The sequence below is a fragment of the Psittacula echo genome, assembly GCF_963264785.1.
Source record: "Psittacula echo genome assembly, chromosome: 2".
NCBI lineage: Eukaryota > Metazoa > Chordata > Aves > Psittaciformes > Psittacidae > Psittacula > Psittacula echo.
In genome coordinates, this window is record NC_137737.1 from 112,984,005 (window position 1) to 113,002,979 (window position 18,975).

Here is an 18,975-nt window from a genome sequence, read left to right on the forward strand (position 1 = left end):
AGTTGAGCTTATTTCAAATGAGATAACATATCTACACGAGGCTGGGTTCAACACATTTTTGCCTCCTCAACTCATTTATCTAATTCAGTCATCTTGATTATAGCCTCATGGACCTTCATTTTCAGAGGAAGAATTTTGTAACAAACAACCTACACAACATGCTGATTACTGAACAGTTAATTCTAATTAACTTGGCTATGGCAAGAGAATTTTGATAAAGTCCTAGAATGCAAATACAGTTTGGTTATTCTGGCCAAACTTCTATAAAATAAAAGCCCACAGCAAAGTCTCCAGATGAGACATCAGAGTGATCGGGATCTAATTTAAAGAAACAAATGAGAAAATTAAAATCACAAATAATTTATTCTTCCGTTAGAATTGATGGAGTACAGTTTTAAATAGCGATGAAGTACACAGTGGTGGAAAATTGGCACAGAACCTACAAGCATTTCATTCATAATAATGTTCCTCATGCCATATCTGTTCAAACCTTGATGTGTATTTTCTATCAACTTTAAGAAAACTGTTTTCCCTTTAAAAATGATGAACAAATTTAAAATCTTGTCTTCCATGTGTGATGTCGTACGTATGATGAACACCAGCTGTTTTTCTGCTTTTAATCCTCAAATGTGATCAACTTAAACCAAAATATTGTTTTACCCCTGGGCTAATTTTAAGTTTTGTCCTTTATAAAAGTTGCCAGGAATTCCTGAATGCATATACTCCTGCACAACAGAATATCCATTTATTTATCTGATATACAGTCGCAGGACAGTCTCAAAACCAATTTTTTGTGTGTACTATGCTACTGATCAAGGTGGTGCCTCTATCTCACATGCAACACTATAAGCAGTAATGCAGTTCAAACCAAAATTTGGCATTTATCTCACCAACAGGTTTTCAATTTGATGTTATAAAACATCCCTTGGTCTCATGTTAACCGACAAGAAAAATGGACACACACAGAAAATGCCCCCTTTCTAAAGATATTATCTCCCAGTTAGGAAAGTTTAGATAGGTTTTACAAAGTCTTCTAGGCTATTTTGATACATACAAATTATTCAACTAAAGATTAAAATACACTTATACAATACAGTCCTGTCCTCCATACTCTTTTTCAAGTTCTTTGCATATTCAAGCCAAGTAAAATTAACACTTGTCATTTTCTTTGTTATTGCAATTATTAAGAGGGATTACAGCTTGCTTATGCAAAGCTGTGACAAAACACTTGAGAAATAAAACCCAAACATTTACCTTGTTACCCAAAAAATGTTGCAGAAAACTGTCAAACTATGTTAGAAATAATTTTTATAAAACTGTTTCACTCAGAAAAATTGGAAAGCTTAAAAAATTAATCTTTGCACAAGACTATATTATACTGTCCTTTATTATGTTCCCATTTAGATAACTGGGATTATCATTCTCTTTGTACATGAACCTATCGGTGATGTATGATGTTCTCCATCTTTTTTCACTGTTATCTTTATTGTACACCATTTCGAGATTTATACAATCAAGTACTTATCACGCCCCTACCTATTTTTAACAGTAGATTTCTTATCCTGCCCAGCGAGTAGTGTACTGTCTTGCATATTCACCACATGAAAAACATAATATACAAAATATTGCTGCTGTAAAAAGTGTGCATTTCCCCTTTCCCCCTACAAAAAAAATCTGTGGAAAAAATATTAAATTCCCATAACCTTCATAAACATACAAAGCTGTTTGCACCTTTCAGTCTGTAACAGTCTATTTGACATACAGTCAACTCACTGCAAATTATGTCATGTATTTTCTGTCCAATATTGCCATCTAGAGTAGAGACGTGAAATCAGTTTCTGAGAATCTACAGTCTTTAACAATTAACCCATAAAGACTGTATACCATAAAACAGCCACAAGTTTTTTCCAAAAGCTAGATGGAATGGAAGGTTCTCATCTCAGGAAGATGTCCACAGTGCTGAGGAGACAATATGGCTGCTAAAAGATATTGCCTACTGGAATGTGAGTACTTTTTCACTGTTGGTAATTTCCATACTGACCCTAAAAAAAAAAAAAAATTCAAAATACATAATTAGATCACAAGGCATATTTTTTCTGTATTAAAAGCTGAAATCAGAAGACCATCCAAATAAACCATGATGTTGAAGATAAAAACAATTAACAATAAATGATAAGCCGATGTAAGTGATACAGTTTCATCTCACTAAAAATCCTTTATGTTTTACAAGGAAGACTGATGATGTAGATTGAAAGACAGGATGCTAATTTGATTAAAAGAGTGAACCTTTAAATTCGACAGACTGCTGTGAAATTTGCAAAACACCACCAAAAATAAAATATAGGAGTTACTTCTCACCCTAACTTTGAATATTATTTCAAAAAGACCAGGTCAGCCAAATTCAGAATAATTTAGGAAATTACCTGCTTTTAGAAGTACCTAAAAATATTCATACATCAAGCATCACAGAATTGACTGATATATGTATCTCAAAACCCAAGGCACATCCCAATGAACACAACTAGTCAACATATCCTATGGGAACCAATTATTCCAGGTATCTGATACATAGAATTATTACCCTTATTGATATTCTCTACCTCTTCTGACACAATGTCACGTACTACAGAGCAGGACAGAGGTGAAAGCATCAATGCCAAATGCTTACCATGATCCTTCAACACAGGCTTCAAGGCTTGCAGAAACTGGTACTGTGGTAAAAAGTAAACATTCTCCAAGCTACTGTCCTGGCACCATTCTATGTTAAGTATCATTTTAGATTTCACTTTTATGTTGCAATGTCAGTTTTTCCCTATGACAGTCAAAACAACTGCCAGATGAGAATTTAAGCAATGCAATTCCTATGGGAATGGCTAGTATGAAAGAGAGGCCTTCTATAATTGAGTTTCCCAGTGGAACTTAAGACTGCACAAACTGGAAGAGCAGAGCCCATCTACAGAGGGTTATCCAATTCCACTGCAAAGAAAGCTGGAATAAACTCATCAAATTGAGATTAAGTTCCCTTGACCCTACATTCACCACATGCAAAGCATTTTTCCACACCTTATTATTTGCAGGAGGAAGTTATTACTTTAGTGCATAAGCATTTTGTTAATCTGTTAAATAATGAGAAGTAATTGTATCTCTAAACTACCACACTGAAAGAGATCGTTCCTTCTTCCTTGTCTTTGCTAACTTCTGTAGAAAGCAAGCCAACTGTTCTCCTTTAAATATATGTACAATTGTGGCTATTCTCACTTCCACAGGAAAACTCTTATTGAAAGTTCCACTGATCGTCTGCTGACATATCAGGATACCTAAAACACCAGGACCTCAAATTGACCATAATGTACATTTAGTTAATCTCCATTTTATTTATGCCATGGAAAGTAATAGTGTACATTGTAATGACACTTCTGAACGATTCATATTGCAAAATTGTATTTTTATAGTTTAGTGCCTTCTACAGGAAGAAACTTTTCACTTCATCCTTTAATTACAGGACAGGTTTTTTACAGAAGTCCTTTCACTAGAACTCCATCCCAGAGTTTTAGGCACTTATCTTAGCAGCAATGGAAACAAGCAGCTGACTTCCAGGTCACTTGTTTCCCCCTGTTCAGTGTTCATCATGCTGCTCAGAGAAAACCTGTGTAAAAACAGGATTCATGTCTGCCCACATGGCTTTACAGTAGAAGGCCATCAGCTGCACACCTGAGCTGCTTCTGCAGCTGGAGAGGAGGATCAGTGGATTGTGTTTGTGGAAAATAAATTCAACTACTTTTATTGCAAAGCAGTAATGAAAAACAATCTACCATGAGATTTAAGAACCTCGTCTTTCATATTTGTCATCCACCATGAGGCTTATGAAACAGATCACCTTAATCTTTAAGGTCCAAAAATACTGCCGGGAGTGCCTTACTTTGGCAAATTGCATTAACATTTTGCAAGAGAATGACTAATCACACCTCCAGATAAATGATTCTGGGTAACTCACCAGGAAATAAAATCCAAGAGAATTGTACATACACACCTGAGAGACCATGTCCTCTAATTCACTAGTTTAAATGTCCACAAGAAACTAAGATTATCAAATAAGTGTGTAAGAATCACAACTTCCTCATCAAATGAAAGAATACCTGGTCATATCCATAAGGCCTCTGCTGTGGTGGCTGTGGTGGCCCAGGCTGAGTGGGCCTGTATCCCCCATACTGCTGGCCTTGTCCTTGTGGGTAACTGGGATACTGAGGTCCTGGACCACTCTGGGAGGGGCCTGGAAAACATTAAAATGGAAACAAACAAACAAACAAAAAAAAAAAAAAAAAAGGAAATAGATTGCTTAAGGTGCTAGGAGGAAGAGAACAGTTTTAAAAGCTCTGAATTTTACAACTGAGCAGGGCTAAGAAGTATCACTACTGTCCAATTAGTTTTCTTCCTACCTAAAAACGTATCAGGGATCAGTAGCCCTCCTCTTACCCTGGAAAGCACCTTGGCTGACAGGGCCTGTAGTCCAACCACAGAAATATTTACCTTTATTTATATATTAATTTTTTATTATGAATGCATGTAGTTCAGCACACTATCATAGGATCATAGGACAGAGAAGAACAAGGCAAGAAACGACAAATCCTAAATACGAGTACTGTTCAGGCTTTAGGGAGACAGGCTCTCCTCTTGCTGTAATGCTGCTCCAGTCCTAGAACTTTCTAATGCCAGGCACAGCCAGATGATCAGCAGTGTTTAGCATCTGGACCCTCTGAAGAGCCTAGCAGGGCTGCACTGCCAGAAGTCAGTTCCCATACCACAGCAGGCAATCATAAATGGAGTATCAGGCAAGTGAGTTACATTCACAAAATGTGAGATATGACGAGTAAATGCTATTGTGGGATGGAAAAAAGCACTCCCTAATTCCATACTCTGCTGGTCATCCTAACTTTCTAGAAAAAAGATGGAAAAACCCACCACTTGGCTCCAGCCTTTTCTGGCTATAAAAGGAAGCAGTTCTTTTGTCAATACAAACTCTGTTACTATTCACAGGGACTCAGTTTGTCTACCACTGGAAACTAACCTAATGGTTACAACCATTAGGTTAGTATCCTCATGCAGCTATGTTCCAAACAAAATTAACTGAATTCCCTCCCACCTTGGGAAAGATGGCCTACTGTCTACTTCAGTGACACTTCATATGGATTTTTTCCAGTGGATCTAATTTAGCTTTTCACCACCACCCCTTAAAAATGGGCAGAGCCCAGGAGATTTGCAACTCTTCAGAAGTGCTTTCTTTTAAACAAAACAATACTTTTTTTCCTGCTCCCTCAGAAGAAACTGATGTGTTTTAACAGTAATGTGATTCAGTAGTAGGGAGGGTTAAGCTTTAGCTATAGGCACTGGACATCAAGAAGACATCAGCTGGTAAATCTTTTAACAATTCTGGATCTATATAACAGTCAAAAAGACAACCTGGAAAATAAAAGTTCCATAGGCTATTAACATCCTCCTCAGGCCTCAAATCTCCTTCAACTATGCAGTTTCAGCTTTCTACATGTAATGAAACTTTAAAGGTTGATAATAGTATCTGGGATGATGACTTATTGTTGCAAATTAGAATGCAATCTAATATTAAATCAAGCAAAGGTATTACAATCCTAAAAAGTGCTGACAAATGAAACTTGATTTTATTTATTCATGGTCATTCTTTATAGCTGAATTCTAGATATTCAGTGACACACTTTATAAAATAAAAATGGAACATCAGTATCCATTTCTGCTAAAAAATGAAAATTGAGAAGCATGCTATTTGGGTTTACAAATTATGGTGGGTGAGTTCACTCCAACAGATTTCTTCACTCCTTTCCTCTAATTATTTCTTAACATAAGGTTTTAGAATAAGTCAGATTTCTTTATTTACAAAATTTAGAAGAGTGAGCTAGATGGACCTTCACTTTATTCTTCGTTCTGTTCCTGTGTTCCATTCAGCAGAATATAAGTACATGAGTATTATTTTAAAACTATCAATTCATTCATAACCTCTGAAAGGCAAAAACTTGCTAAATCTCAGTGGATCCTCTTAACACATTAAATCCAGTTATGTTGAGACAGAGTTAAATTTTATCTGGCATTTATCTACACGGCAAACAAGTCATTCATGCACTCCTCGCATACACACAATGCTGAAAAAGTTTTAGCACCTAAACTTGCAACAAAGCTAAACATTAAATATATGAAATTAGATTTCAGAGATTCCTTCTTCTGAAATAAATACACAGAGCTTTACAATATGCAAGCAAGTAAAACCTGAAAGAGCAGTATTTTCAGTATGCTCTTCTGACCTCAAATTTTCAGATGTAATGCACAGTATTTACACACTAATACTTTAAGTTTCCTGTTTGGGAGGTTTTCCTTGAATTTAAGGACTATATTATCTCACTTGTGGCAGTGGGTTTCTGATTCCTGCCATACATCAGAAGGTTTGCATTACTTGTACAAATTTCTGAGGCAACGTCTCTTGAAATCTGCATTGGTAATGCTTATTCATTTCCTTACTGATCAGTGTAAGAATTTAAAAAGAATGATTAATGTATGCTGGATGAAATTTTGAACTAGTTTTTAAAAGATTTTGTTCTATACGGCAAATCCAAGCATGACAGGGCATAAATGGCTCTGCCATTTTTGTGCCCTCCTGACAGTGTTCACCTACAGAGGACACAAGAGAGCAGAGTCTTTCTGGGTCCTTCTATATTACAGACACCTTCATTTTTCTGTGTCACCACACTGTCCCAGACTGCCAACACAATCTACTTCCCAAAACATGCTGTCTTCTACGCTTTCTTGTTTTGGCCCAGTGAAATTGTGGGCAGCTTTTTTGCACAAGCTTGGCCTTTCAACAAAGTAAAATACAGATCGAATAACATATGAGGATGTCTCTTAAGTCTTTTCTGTGATTGCTGTCTGTGTCTTCAGGTTCTTACCATAACCCTGCTGTTGTCCTGGATAGCCCTGCTGGCCTGGATATTGCTGCTGTTGTGGTGGATAACCCTGCTGTTGGGGTGGTCCTTGATATGCATCTTGCTGCTGACCATACTGCGAGTTTCCTGTAAGATGATTGCAAGAAAGCAAAAGCTTATAAAGATACCTACTTTATTAATTTTTTTTCCCCTCTAAGATGCACAGCCAACAACACAAGAACAAAATGAAAATGCAATATTGATTTCAAAAACTGAACAAAACAAAGAAAACTCAAACCAAAGAGAAGGAATTCGGCCAAACAAACTGCAGTTAAAGCCAGTATTGCAAAGTTGAACTGCAGCATTTTCAGCATCTCTGCCAAACGAGCATTACATTTACTGGAACATCACAGTCATAAGACCATGACTATGCTAAATAAAGTGAAAACAAAAAACAAACAAGAAACAAAAAAAAAGACAAAATTAAGGACAGCTACAAGAGCACAGACTAGCTACACAAGATCAGCAAGCTGTTTCCTAACGGCACTACAATTATACAAAATATATATATATACACACACAAAAAGATATACAACTGAATCAACAAATTTATGTTTAAATAAAAATTTCCATTGAGGTAAAAAAAAAAAAAAAGTCTCTAGAGTGTTTTAGTCATTTTACTGTTGTTAGAAATTGCAAATTGTGGTTATATATTTTAGGTGTTTGCAAGAAATTATTCTGAACACTTCAAGTTCCCTGCAATTTTCAAGACAGCCAGCAACTAGTATTCTACAAGAGCTTTGCATGGGTATAAGTCGTGTTGTGCAGGAATTTCTGTTCCCGTTGCGGGTGAGGGAGGAAAGGGAATGTATGTGCGTATGTGTGTGAAGGTATATAGATACCTCCTTCGTAGTAATGTTGTGAGGAATCCTCATAAGGCCTATCGTAGCCTTGTTCAGGATACGACGGTTGCTGATAACCGTAATCATTATGACCTACATCAATTCGACAAGAGACAGGAAGAAACGTTAATGGCCTCTGAGTGAAAAACCCTCAAAATATTTCATTTCTCAGAAAAATGAAAAAAATTTCAACTGGATATACATGAAAAAGAATTTTCAAATGTATTAGCCAAAGACTTATTAATATGATTTCCTTTCATATTGAATTAACATGTGACGGGGGAAAAAAAAAGGCTTAACGCAGTAGTTTTAGCAACATCACAGCAAGGGATGGTCTTAACCTACTGATAATCCTTGTTGGAGGGGAGGAGGGGAGTACTTTATCTTTCACTCAAAAAAAAAAAAAAATAATGAAAGCATTTAGGCCTTTCACATGTAAATAACCTGAATTAAATTAGAATGAACAAAGAAAGCAATTATCATACTTTGTCTAACACCTGTTCCGCTGATCTCCAATTCAAAAGCATATGCTAAAAGCAGTGTGAAATATAAAAAAGCTCAAAGTTATGAACCACAGTCTACATTAAATTTTGCTTTTACGCAACAGAAAAACGTTCTCAAAATTTTTCCTACAAGTCTTAAGAAATCTTTTCCTCTTACATTTCAGTCCTGAGTAGGATCATTGCAAACAAACCTTCCTTTTCTGCCATATCTGATTAAGAATCCAATATATGCAGTAAACATCCTACCTGTTGTTGCTTTTTAGAGCAAATATATTTTATCTTACAGATGAGCAAAATATATCTTACTGCTAGCTTCAAGAAAACAAGCCAAAATTATGTTTAAATTTGAAATTAAAATTACACAGATTATATAAATTTGGAATAAAATTTTGGAATTAAAAGGAAATGAGAAAGTTCTAAAACTAAGAGGTCATCATATTTAGTTCTGCTACTCTACCATACATCATTGGCTGAATCTAATATAAATACATACTCATTAAAACAAGTACTACAATATATTCTCTTTAGGTGCTGTATCAGTAATAATGAGGTAATGATAAAGAATGTTCTACTCTATAGAACAAATAGGTCTTCAAGAAGTAATCTGTGCTGCCACAGAGCTGTTGATAGTAACATTGAATTGCCCTTACTATAGCAAATTGCCTGTAACTCCTTAAAGTTCATGTGCATAACATAGAAGTTCCATAATGAAAATTTATTTATGAGTTAATGCAACCTGTCAGATAATTGCACAAATAACACATGTAAGCTTATACAGACGTGGGTCGATGTATCTTGAAAGTCGATTTAACAGAAATTAAAATTCAAACAACCAACTTGTATCCGTTTATTTTCAATGAGTAGCTGCATTGGCAATTACTCCACTTTGCTGTGTATACATTCTTAAAACATTAACGTCTACCACATTCCTTGAACTTTGTAAGATACCATTAAGTTGCGCACACGGTTATCAGAGTAGTCATGAGTCAGCATTTGTGTTCTCCCAGCCTCTGCTCAGCCCAAAAACACGTTAATTGCAACTTTCTAACTCATAACACAATCTAATAGCCTTCAGCACTCTAAATTCCAAGTAGGAGGACAGATTTATGAAATTCAAAGTTCCAGTCTTGCCTTGAAAGGACTGGGGGGACTTCTAAAGACGATTCACAATTACAATCTCCTCAGGGCAGGGACCATTTTATCCCTTTGTAAAAATTAAACTGAAGGCCCATACCGTAGCAGCAATAACACATTTGTGCAACTTACTTGAAAACTAAAACTAACTTTAAAACCAGAATATTTACAGAAAATCCACATCTTTTTACCATGTTTTTCAACTTTGATAAAATCTTCAATAAAAGGATATCGCCCCCTCTCTTAATTACAACAAAATTACAACTGTTTTAATTCAACTCAATTATACTAGATATGCTAAGGAACTCTCCACACTTTTAGATAAATCAATTACAGCATTTCATTTTGCTAGAGTTGCTAGAGTTTCAAGTGGGAGTATTACAAATTACATGCTTTCAGTAAGTTGTAAAATTAACCTGTCATAGTAACTTAAACTGTAGTAACAATTCTGAATTTGAAAGGTTTTGTAAATGTGAGGTATGACATCCAATTATTACTCTTGCCTTATTCCCTAATTTTGGGCATATGACTACATTAGTATTGGGCAGGTATAGAAAATGGGAAAGTTAACATTTATGAGAGATTACCATCAGGGTAATATTGCTGGTTCATGCCTTCTGGAGGACCTTGTCCACCATGACTGTATTGGTCCCCATAATAGTCTTCCTGGCCTGAGTACTGCTGTGGTGGGCCTGAAAAACCACAACCAGTCAATATGTAAATAACTTGTTTTCTCTGTTATAAAGCCTGCTAATTTCTGATTTTAGTATGAGAAATTTTTCTCAAATGTACTCCCCACCCATACTGTTGCATTTCAGACAACATATGTAACCTGGTTTACTTGAAAAAAAAATATAAAAATAAAACTTATCTATCTATATATACACAGACAGTTGTTTGGCTGCACTAGATTGAGCATATATATGAAAAACTTCAGTTTTGAGCTCATTTTAGCAACATGTGCATAACAGACTAAGGTGCTAAAAATAAAGTTATTCCTTTTCTAAAAGGACTGGCAAGAAAAAAAAAAAAAGGAAAAATAGAAGCAAGATTGTGGAACATTGTTCCTTTTTTTGTAATTGAGCAAATTCAGAACCAAGCAGGCACTCTGTTCCTTTACTGTACCTATCATTTAAATAGTGAAACAGAATTCTGCATCAGCATATCTGAGATGCTGAGTATTTTTACATACTTTTTGTCAGAAAGAACTCAAAAGAAATACTTGTCTTCATGCTTCAGGGTGACATCAGTAATCTGTTGCTGCAAGAACCACCCTTAAAAGGGTAACAAAAAGAGTCCACAAACAGTCTGTGACACCCAATAATTTGATTGAAATTGTAAGCAAGAAAAGTGATTTAAAATAGTTTTAAAGATGGCTATTTAAAGCCAATATAAAAACACTGAAGTGAAGTCCTACCTTGCTGTGGTGGCCTGTATGGAGGAATCTGCCTCTGACCCATCATGTGATTTCCTTGGTTAACTTGGCCCATCATTCCCATAGGTGGCTGCTGCCCCTGGTAATGCTGGCCACCAGCTTGTGGCATGTTGTATTGCTGGGAGGGAGGCTGCTGGTGCATCATTGGACCTGTAGAAAGAAAAGTAGCAAACACATCTTTGAAACACATAGCTTGCAATCAAACCCTTCAAACAGAACATGGAAAACCCAACCTTTTAAAAATAGACCAAAAAAAGACTCTTATTTCTAGTGCTGTCATGAGGATTTGTTGTTTCTAGACCAATACAAATGCAGATGATCAGTTCAGAAACCATACTGCAAAACAGAACTGTGCCTCCATGAAGCTGCTTTCTAGATGATTTTTCTTCAAAATACTGTTGTGACTGAAGCCCAGCTGGTAACTCAGAACCATGAAGCCGCTTGCTTACTCCTCTCCCTTTTTTTCCTCCCGACTCCCAGCGGGATAGAGAAGAGACTCAAAAGCATGCAACTCCCACAGGTTCAGATAACAACAGTCCAGTAACTACAGTATAACACAAAACTACTATTGCTACCACCACCTATAATAAGGGAAATAACAAGGGGAGAGAGTATAAAACTAAAAAGGGAAGAGAAAAAGAACAATAAACACATATGATGCATGGTACAACTGCTCACCACCCGCCAACTAACACCTAGCCCAATCCGAGCAGCGATCTGGGCCTCCCAGGTGACTCCCCCCAGTTTATATACTGGGCATGATGTGCTGTGGTATGGAATACCCCTTTGGCTAGTTTGGGTCAGCTGTCCTGTCTCTGCTCCCTCCCAGCTTCTTGTGCCCCTCCTCACTGGCAGAGCATGTGAGACCAAAAAGTCCTTGATCCGGGTAAGTATTAATTAGCAACAACTAAAACATCAGTGTGTTATCAGCATTGTTCTCAGACTAAAGACGAAACACAGCACTGCACCAGCTACTAAGAAGGAGAAAAATTAACTGTTGCAGCTGAGCCCAGGACAACTATATAGACATTAGTTTACTCATGCACAAAGGTAATTGAAACACTTTCACCATTTTTTGTTTGCTTATTTTAAAAAGCATCTGCAAAGAAAGTGCAGATGAAAACCTGATGGGGAAAACTTGATAAGTCACAAAAATTATTTAACATTGCCAGCTCCTTAGGGAATAGTTCTAATATACACGTTGTTACAGTCCATGAACAAGCCACTTGGCTGTTATTACAAAATAAAGAATTGTATTTAGCCTGTAAAGACAAACCACATGTACCACTGAGTCAGGCAAGCACACAAAAAGCAGTATGCTGAAAAGCCCACAGGAATCCATGCTCTGGCCCACCACTGAACAGTCCCAAGCAGCCTTTAACAAAAATCTTCTTTCATACAAAGTTGCACCACGTTTCTATGAATCACAGGAAAAGACCAGGAGAGATCAAATACTGCCCATGTTTTACCAGCTGAGAAAATCTGATTAAGGCTAAACTGAAGAAATGCAAACTTCAGTAATGAAAACAGACAGTAAAGAACATCCTGCTGACACCATACAGCAATTAAAATGATGATTAGGCCATTTCATTATATGAGATTACAGGTTAGGTCGATATGACTTTTAACAAAGAACAGCTTCTTCACTTCTTCTCTAGTACCACTTCGGAAAAGAGTGGTTCCAGTATTAAAAATTTGACAAAAGAACTGTGAAAGGAGCTAAATTTCTTAAACAACCTATTTTTATAGTGCATTAATTCAAACCACTTAACACATACTAGTGTTACAAGGGTGAAATCCTAAACTTCTTTTGCCCCCCCTTTAATGTTTTATAAACTATAGACAACAAGACTCAAAAACAAATTGAAACATCTAACTAGCACAGCCACCCCTTAGCTCCATCCCAGAGAAGAAAAAAAGGCATCATCCAGTTTTCTGCATGCTAGATTTTGCCATTGAATTTAATATTTTTAACTAGGTGCTGGAACACAAGCAGGAAGTCCTGCATGAAACCACTTTACTGAAAATCTACCTAAAGTCAGCACCGATAATGGATTTATATAAGGAAAGGACTATACAGCCACTTAGATCCTGCCTTTGTGGGGTTTCAAGAGAAAGTTAAGCCAAATTAATTAATGGTATGAATTCAAAGGTGTTAGTTAAATCCCATTAAACCCCTGTGTCAAATCTCTCAGTGAGAAGTGGCCTTAGTTCTGTTAAGCTTCATTTTCCTCTGAAGATAAATATTGGCCATTTTCAAAATGATCCAGTTATGCTTCTATCCTTCAGCATGGAAATTTTTGTGCCCGGTTTTCAAGTGAAAAAAATGGTTTCAACAGAGATGCCATAAGTGGTTTTCACTTAGCAAAAATCTATTTAATTTTTTGATCTTCTGAACAAGTAGGTAATTTATATTATTCCATTTCACTGCTCCTCTGTTTGGAAGTACCAAGAAACATTAGGCAGCCTTGCAAAAAAAAATAGAAACTTGTTGCCATAATATTCCTAGATCTCAAGAAAGCTTGTTAATTAACAATATTAATATTAGTCACAATACAATGTGATAAAATGTGTTGGGTCCCCATGGTGCAATGTAGAGGTTTTGTGTTTGCTTTTTAAATTAGAACTTCATTAACGCTTTGTAGAGCCACAATGAGAATTCACTACCCTGTATCAGACTATGTAGTGTGTTAATAACAGAGTGCCTGGCTTCCTTCCAGTTTGGTTCACATCTCTCTCTCTTATTAAGACGATACCTAAAAGAAGAAACATGTTCTCTATCATGTATCTCATCTTACACAACGGAGCCATTTTATGAGGCAAGTTTTGAGGGGCAAGGAAGTTCAAATTTGTTTTGTTTTTTAATTAAGCCTATAATAAAGCTGATTTATTAATTATATAATACTTAATATGATACAAATCTAACATAGAAAACCCTGACAATGACTCAAGGAAACTGACAACCTAATCTTCTGACATGTAAGGTGAATATTGAGGAACAGAAATGCAAACTAGAAGTGGTTCCCAAATAAACCTACCAAATCAAGACCAGAAGTGTACTGAGGATGGAAGAGCCGCAGAAAAAAATCATGGTTTAAAAATGTCTCTTTAGCTTTGTCTCTTCTGCTGAAATTCAGATACTGGTGGTAAGTGCTGTGAGAAGACAAGAATAACTGCTGACATGACTGAAACTTCTGAAGAAGCAGCTCTCCATCTCAAACTGAATCATAATTTCAGATGTCACTTATGAAAAAGAATACATAAAAAGAAGTAATACCAAAAAATTCCTTAGCTACTAACATTTCCTTTCACATTTTACACTAGAGAAAACACAAAAGAATGAGCACTGTGGTGTCCGTTTTTATCTTTGTTTTTTCAAGATAGGAGAACTGTGATGTCTTCTATGTCTAGACACCCTACAAATCCAGCTACAGCATGACTGCATTTCAGAATGTAATTTTATTTTTCTTTAATAGGCTTGATGTCCAGAAAACTGAGACTGCCACGAGGATGATCAGAGGGGCTAGAGCATCTCCTGTATGAAGGCAGGCTGAGAAAGTGGAGGCTGTTCAGCCTGGAGAAGAAAAGGCTGTGTGGAGACCTCACAGCAGTCTTCCAGTACGTGAAGGGGGCCGACGATGCCAGGGGGGTTGGAAGTAGATGATCTTAAGATCCTTTTCAACATCATAGCTACTGTAAACAGCTAAGGTGTTGCAATGTAATGGTCTCTGCTTACATGGGAATGAAGAGATGGCAAGACATTCACAAAAGGTTCTCAACCTCAGAAATAATTTTAATATGATCTATCATACCGAAATAGGCTTCTATTTCAGATAATACTGGATGTTCCTATTTTTATGTTCCTTATGTGGACAACAAAAGAATAGGAAGTCCGTACTTGCCTCATCTCTGCTGTCACCATGATCTCTTTGTATTTGCTTGTAATTGAAAGAGCTCCAAAACTTTAATGGACATTTTCTAAGTTTGTGTAAATGAAATTGTAATTAAAAAAAAAAAATAAATAAAAATATCAGCACCAAATTCAGCAACTGGTCTTCTGCAAATGATTTGAGTCAACAGGATGCTCTCATGCAGACTTCACCTGTTAAAAGTAAATTAGTCCCCTGTCTCACCCCAAGCACCTATAATGCTCATTAAATACAAACTGGGGAGTTTGGCAACTTTTCTTCAAATGCTCCAGGTAACAGAACAGAATCCTAGCAAAAGGATCTGAGAAAAAAAAGTTTCTGAGATGGCCAAGCTATAAGTTCTTGGTCCTTATTTTTAAAGTATTTGCATTTTGTTGTTTATTATTAGTCTCTGGCTGTGAAAGATCTGTTCAACAGAAGTTAGAGGAATTTCCACGTAAGTTTCAGGTTCCAGAAAAATCAGGCTTGCACCTTCCATCTGAAATGTCAAAAATTGGCAAGACCTGAAATATTTCATTGAACAGAAGTAGCTTCCCATGCAAAAGAAGGAATGTACCCATAAGAACAGAGTTTTTTCCACATTCACTCAGCTGTGCTGCTTACTATCTTTTCAGAAAAGGCAGACAATATTCTGTATGGATGACTCAGGCTGCTAAAGTAGCTTTTTAATCAAGAGTCATCCACAGGATCTCCCACTTAAAACAATATGCTACCAAAATCCAAAACAACTAAAACTCTTCTTTCAACTAGACTGACAACATAAAAACCCCAATCCTATCAATTTTGCTTCTAAGATATTCCTCTGGCTAGCATTTTATAAATTAGTGCAAACCAATAATAAATACAAAGCAGAGACAAAGTAAATCCAGTAATGGGTTCTGTTACTATGCATTTTATTTCTTAATTAGCACTTTTTCTTTTTTTCTTACTACCACCATCTGCCTCAATATCTGTATATACAACAAGATGTTTTGCTAGAAAATGCACATAAAAATTATGCACAAACCACCCAGAAGTTAACATCAAACATTTCTGTGTTAAGCTGTCTTTATCTGACAGCGTGCTTGTTTTCCAAAACCACTTGCCTCATTCAGTACACAATAGATATTATTCACTGAAAAGCTATTTTAATATTTCGCTTCCTCTTAATTGTTCATGTAAGATGCTATGCCTACTCAAACAGTGAAGGAAGACAGAATTATTAATTTACTCATAGGCTTTCTGATGGCATTTGTAACTAAATGTCCAAATCTCCATAATGAATATACTTTCACAACACTCCTGTGAAATCAGATGGTATAACCTTACCATCAGATTAATTCCTCTACAGATAAGGAATCCATGCAGGAAAAGATTAAGGTCAAAAACATCTACTAATTTTTAACAGCCAACTTGAGATGCAGAGACCTTATCTTTCAGAATATTTAGCATTATATCTAGCTAGTGCTGTTATTAACTGACAGATACAGTAGGATCTCTCATTCTCAATACGGCTTACCCTTTTACAAGAAAAAGGAACAAAGCATGTTTAGGAGTTCACAAATGTCTTCTGACAAGAAGAGAGGTTCACAAATTTTGGTTCATTTCTATTTCTGACTGGCAGCACACATTACCAGTTTGGAAACCTTCAAGTCACAATCTGTTTGTTCCCTTTTTGTTAAACTGCATCCTAATGCATTTCCTAGTGGCTCATTCTTGTTTCTTTACTTAGATGAGAAGCCTGCTCTTTCCATGCTTTGCTGAGACCTCTGCCCAGCCACACTGGATCATGGCTACCTATCCACATCTCAGAGTTTCACAGACTCCCATGCTATTTTCTCCCCTGCTGTCCTGGAGTCACAAGAGAGTAAAAACAGAAAAAAATATGTCCTCTAATTTGTTACTAAATCTCAATACAAGCATATCAGCTAAAAGCAGAAAATGGAGCAAATGTATTAAGTATTTAAAATCTGACTGATTTGGGACAGTATTTTCATTGATACAGCAAGTAGCACCTTGCTGGCGTAACAGACAAGTTTCACAGCCTTGCTCTAACGCGAGTGGCACAAAAACAAAAAAAAACAAAACCAAACCCAAACCCAAAACAAACAAACAAAAAACACCACTAAACAAAACAAACAAACCAAAAACCCCCAAAACAAACAAACAAAACAAAACCCAAAACCCCCAGCTTTGAAGCAGACACTTTGAATGGAAAAAGTGTCAGTCTAAAGGGTCAAAATTTTGAAAAAATAGTTACCCAATTGAAAGCTTACTGTGGCCCTGAGTGGCAGGCTATGGCTCCGGCTCTTGCTCTCACTAGAGAATTTGCTCTTGTTCTTGAACCTGTAATTTGGTTAGGTACTGCTTTATTCTTTATTCCCCAAAGCCACTTCAGTACTATTATTTGTTCAGAACAGAAACCTTTTAAGTACGTTTCTGCCCTAACTCTGACTGAGCAATTTTCAAGTTTGACAGAGTAGTGAAAATACAGCAGGGGAATATTACAAGGAAGAGTAAGGAACCGTTCTTTGAGATGGAGTAATCACTAGTCCTAAATTGTAAGCCAGTCGTACAAAATAAGTTGTTTTCTGCAGACTGACTTAGTGGATGGCTTCCTCACACATACTGCTACATATTTATTGCTAACTGTCTGCAACTGAGAAATTTAAAGTGAGCATGCACAGGACTTTTCCAAAGCATCTTACAACGTTCACAAAATTAGTCCATTGTGTACTGCTCAGAATACACAGATAACTCGTCAATTCAGAGAGACAGTCAAAAATATTCCCCCTTGTGAAAGCTTCCTCTGCTGTATGCCTATCTTTTGTTTCCTCTGTCATTAGATTTTAAGAAAAATGCCATTAACAATGTGGACAAGGACAGACTCGGACTTATCACTTTCACTACTGATAAGAAAACTGCAGAAACTTCTGTTTTGTCTTGACTTATTTTTGATCTCTCATTAATTTAGTCTTTTGTTTGTTTTGAACCTTTTGAGTGATATAATAAACAAACCAACCAGTATCACTTGATCTGTCTGTACTTCTCAGGAACAAATGGTTCCAAACTTCTGCAGCATGTCTTCTAGCAGGTGGTATGTCCAGATCCAATGTAGTAACAGGCTTAAGTTGACAATACTGCTTGTTGATTTGTAAAGCACATTTATAAGAATATGCAGTATATATACATAACTTAATAATTTGGTCTGTTGTGACCCTAATGCAGTATTTTAATTCTGCAGTGTCCTTGCACTTCAATAGGATACATAATCTCTGTTTATGCTATGCAAATATTACATATACAAAATTAGTTTTGAATTTTACTACCTCTGCAAGGACATCTCCTGAAAACATTAGGGAATAGAGGATTTGCTCCTGGAACTGGATTTTATTTCTTCAAGATTAACAGACATTCCACACTAAAACAGCATGCAGCAGAGAACAAGGATTACTTAGGCATAAAAACCTGAAGGCTACCTGACTTTAAATTTTCAATTTACCCACGAGACTGAAGAGTAGAGATGTATTTTATCAACTCAAGCAATAACAACACTTAGATGGAAGTGTAAAGTCTGAGAAAGATAAACAGCAGTTCAAATTCGTAACTGATGAAAGCAGATCCAATCCCAGACTTTCACACAACACCTGAAAACAGTTCAATGTCTGCAAATAAATAAAAAGTCACTGACACATGGAAGAATGAAGACGTTGAGTTGTCCAAACATGGGTATAAATGCATCTAGAGCCAGAAATCTACAGGAGAAGGCCTTTAAAGATGTCTGTACCTGAGATATTTCCTTTTACAGAAGCTAACACTTACCTTGGTTTGGTTGCATGTTCATGTTTGGTCTGGGACCGTAGTTGCCCATTGGCTGTCCCTGGCTCATAGTCATCTGGTTCTGTACTGGCATACTCTGAGAGGATGGCACTGAGTGATTATAGCCGCCCATTGAGCCATGGCTATTTGAAGGCATGTTCATGGAACTGTTTGTCATATTGAGTTGGTTAGGTCCAGGTCCTTGCATAGGCATATGATTAGGTCCTTCAGAAAGAAAAACAGGGAAAGAGGTTCTACATTAAGTATCATAAAACAAGCAAATACAGTCATACTGAATCACAAAAGTAAATAAAAGTAATTAAATATAATTAC

The 18,975-nt window shown here is 36.4% G+C and overlaps 1 protein-coding gene across 5 annotated transcripts in view; it reads right to left on the bottom strand.

Moving 5' to 3' along the window:
• Positions 1 to 344: 344 nt before the first annotated feature.
• SS18 (SS18 subunit of BAF chromatin remodeling complex) overlaps positions 345 to 18,975 on the bottom strand; it is a 42,630-nt gene continuing 23,999 nt past the window's right edge. For 3 of the 5 annotated variants that reach the window (XM_080609982.1, XM_080609980.1, XM_080609984.1), the window contains 7 exons: positions 18,646 to 18,867; positions 10,898 to 11,065; positions 10,068 to 10,172; positions 7,844 to 7,936; positions 6,966 to 7,088; positions 4,137 to 4,270; positions 345 to 2,042 (listed from right to left, as the gene is read on the bottom strand). In XM_080609982.1, the coding sequence (XP_080466108.1) occupies positions 2,016 to 2,042; positions 4,137 to 4,270; positions 6,966 to 7,088; positions 7,844 to 7,936; positions 10,068 to 10,172; positions 10,898 to 11,065; positions 18,646 to 18,867 (872 nt within the window). In that variant the 3' untranslated portion in view covers positions 345 to 2,015. The remainder of the gene's footprint in view (positions 2,043 to 4,136; positions 4,271 to 6,965; positions 7,089 to 7,843; positions 7,937 to 10,067; positions 10,173 to 10,897; positions 11,066 to 18,645; positions 18,868 to 18,975) is intronic. The other 2 variants (XM_080609981.1, XM_080609983.1) reach the window with 2 other exon arrangements.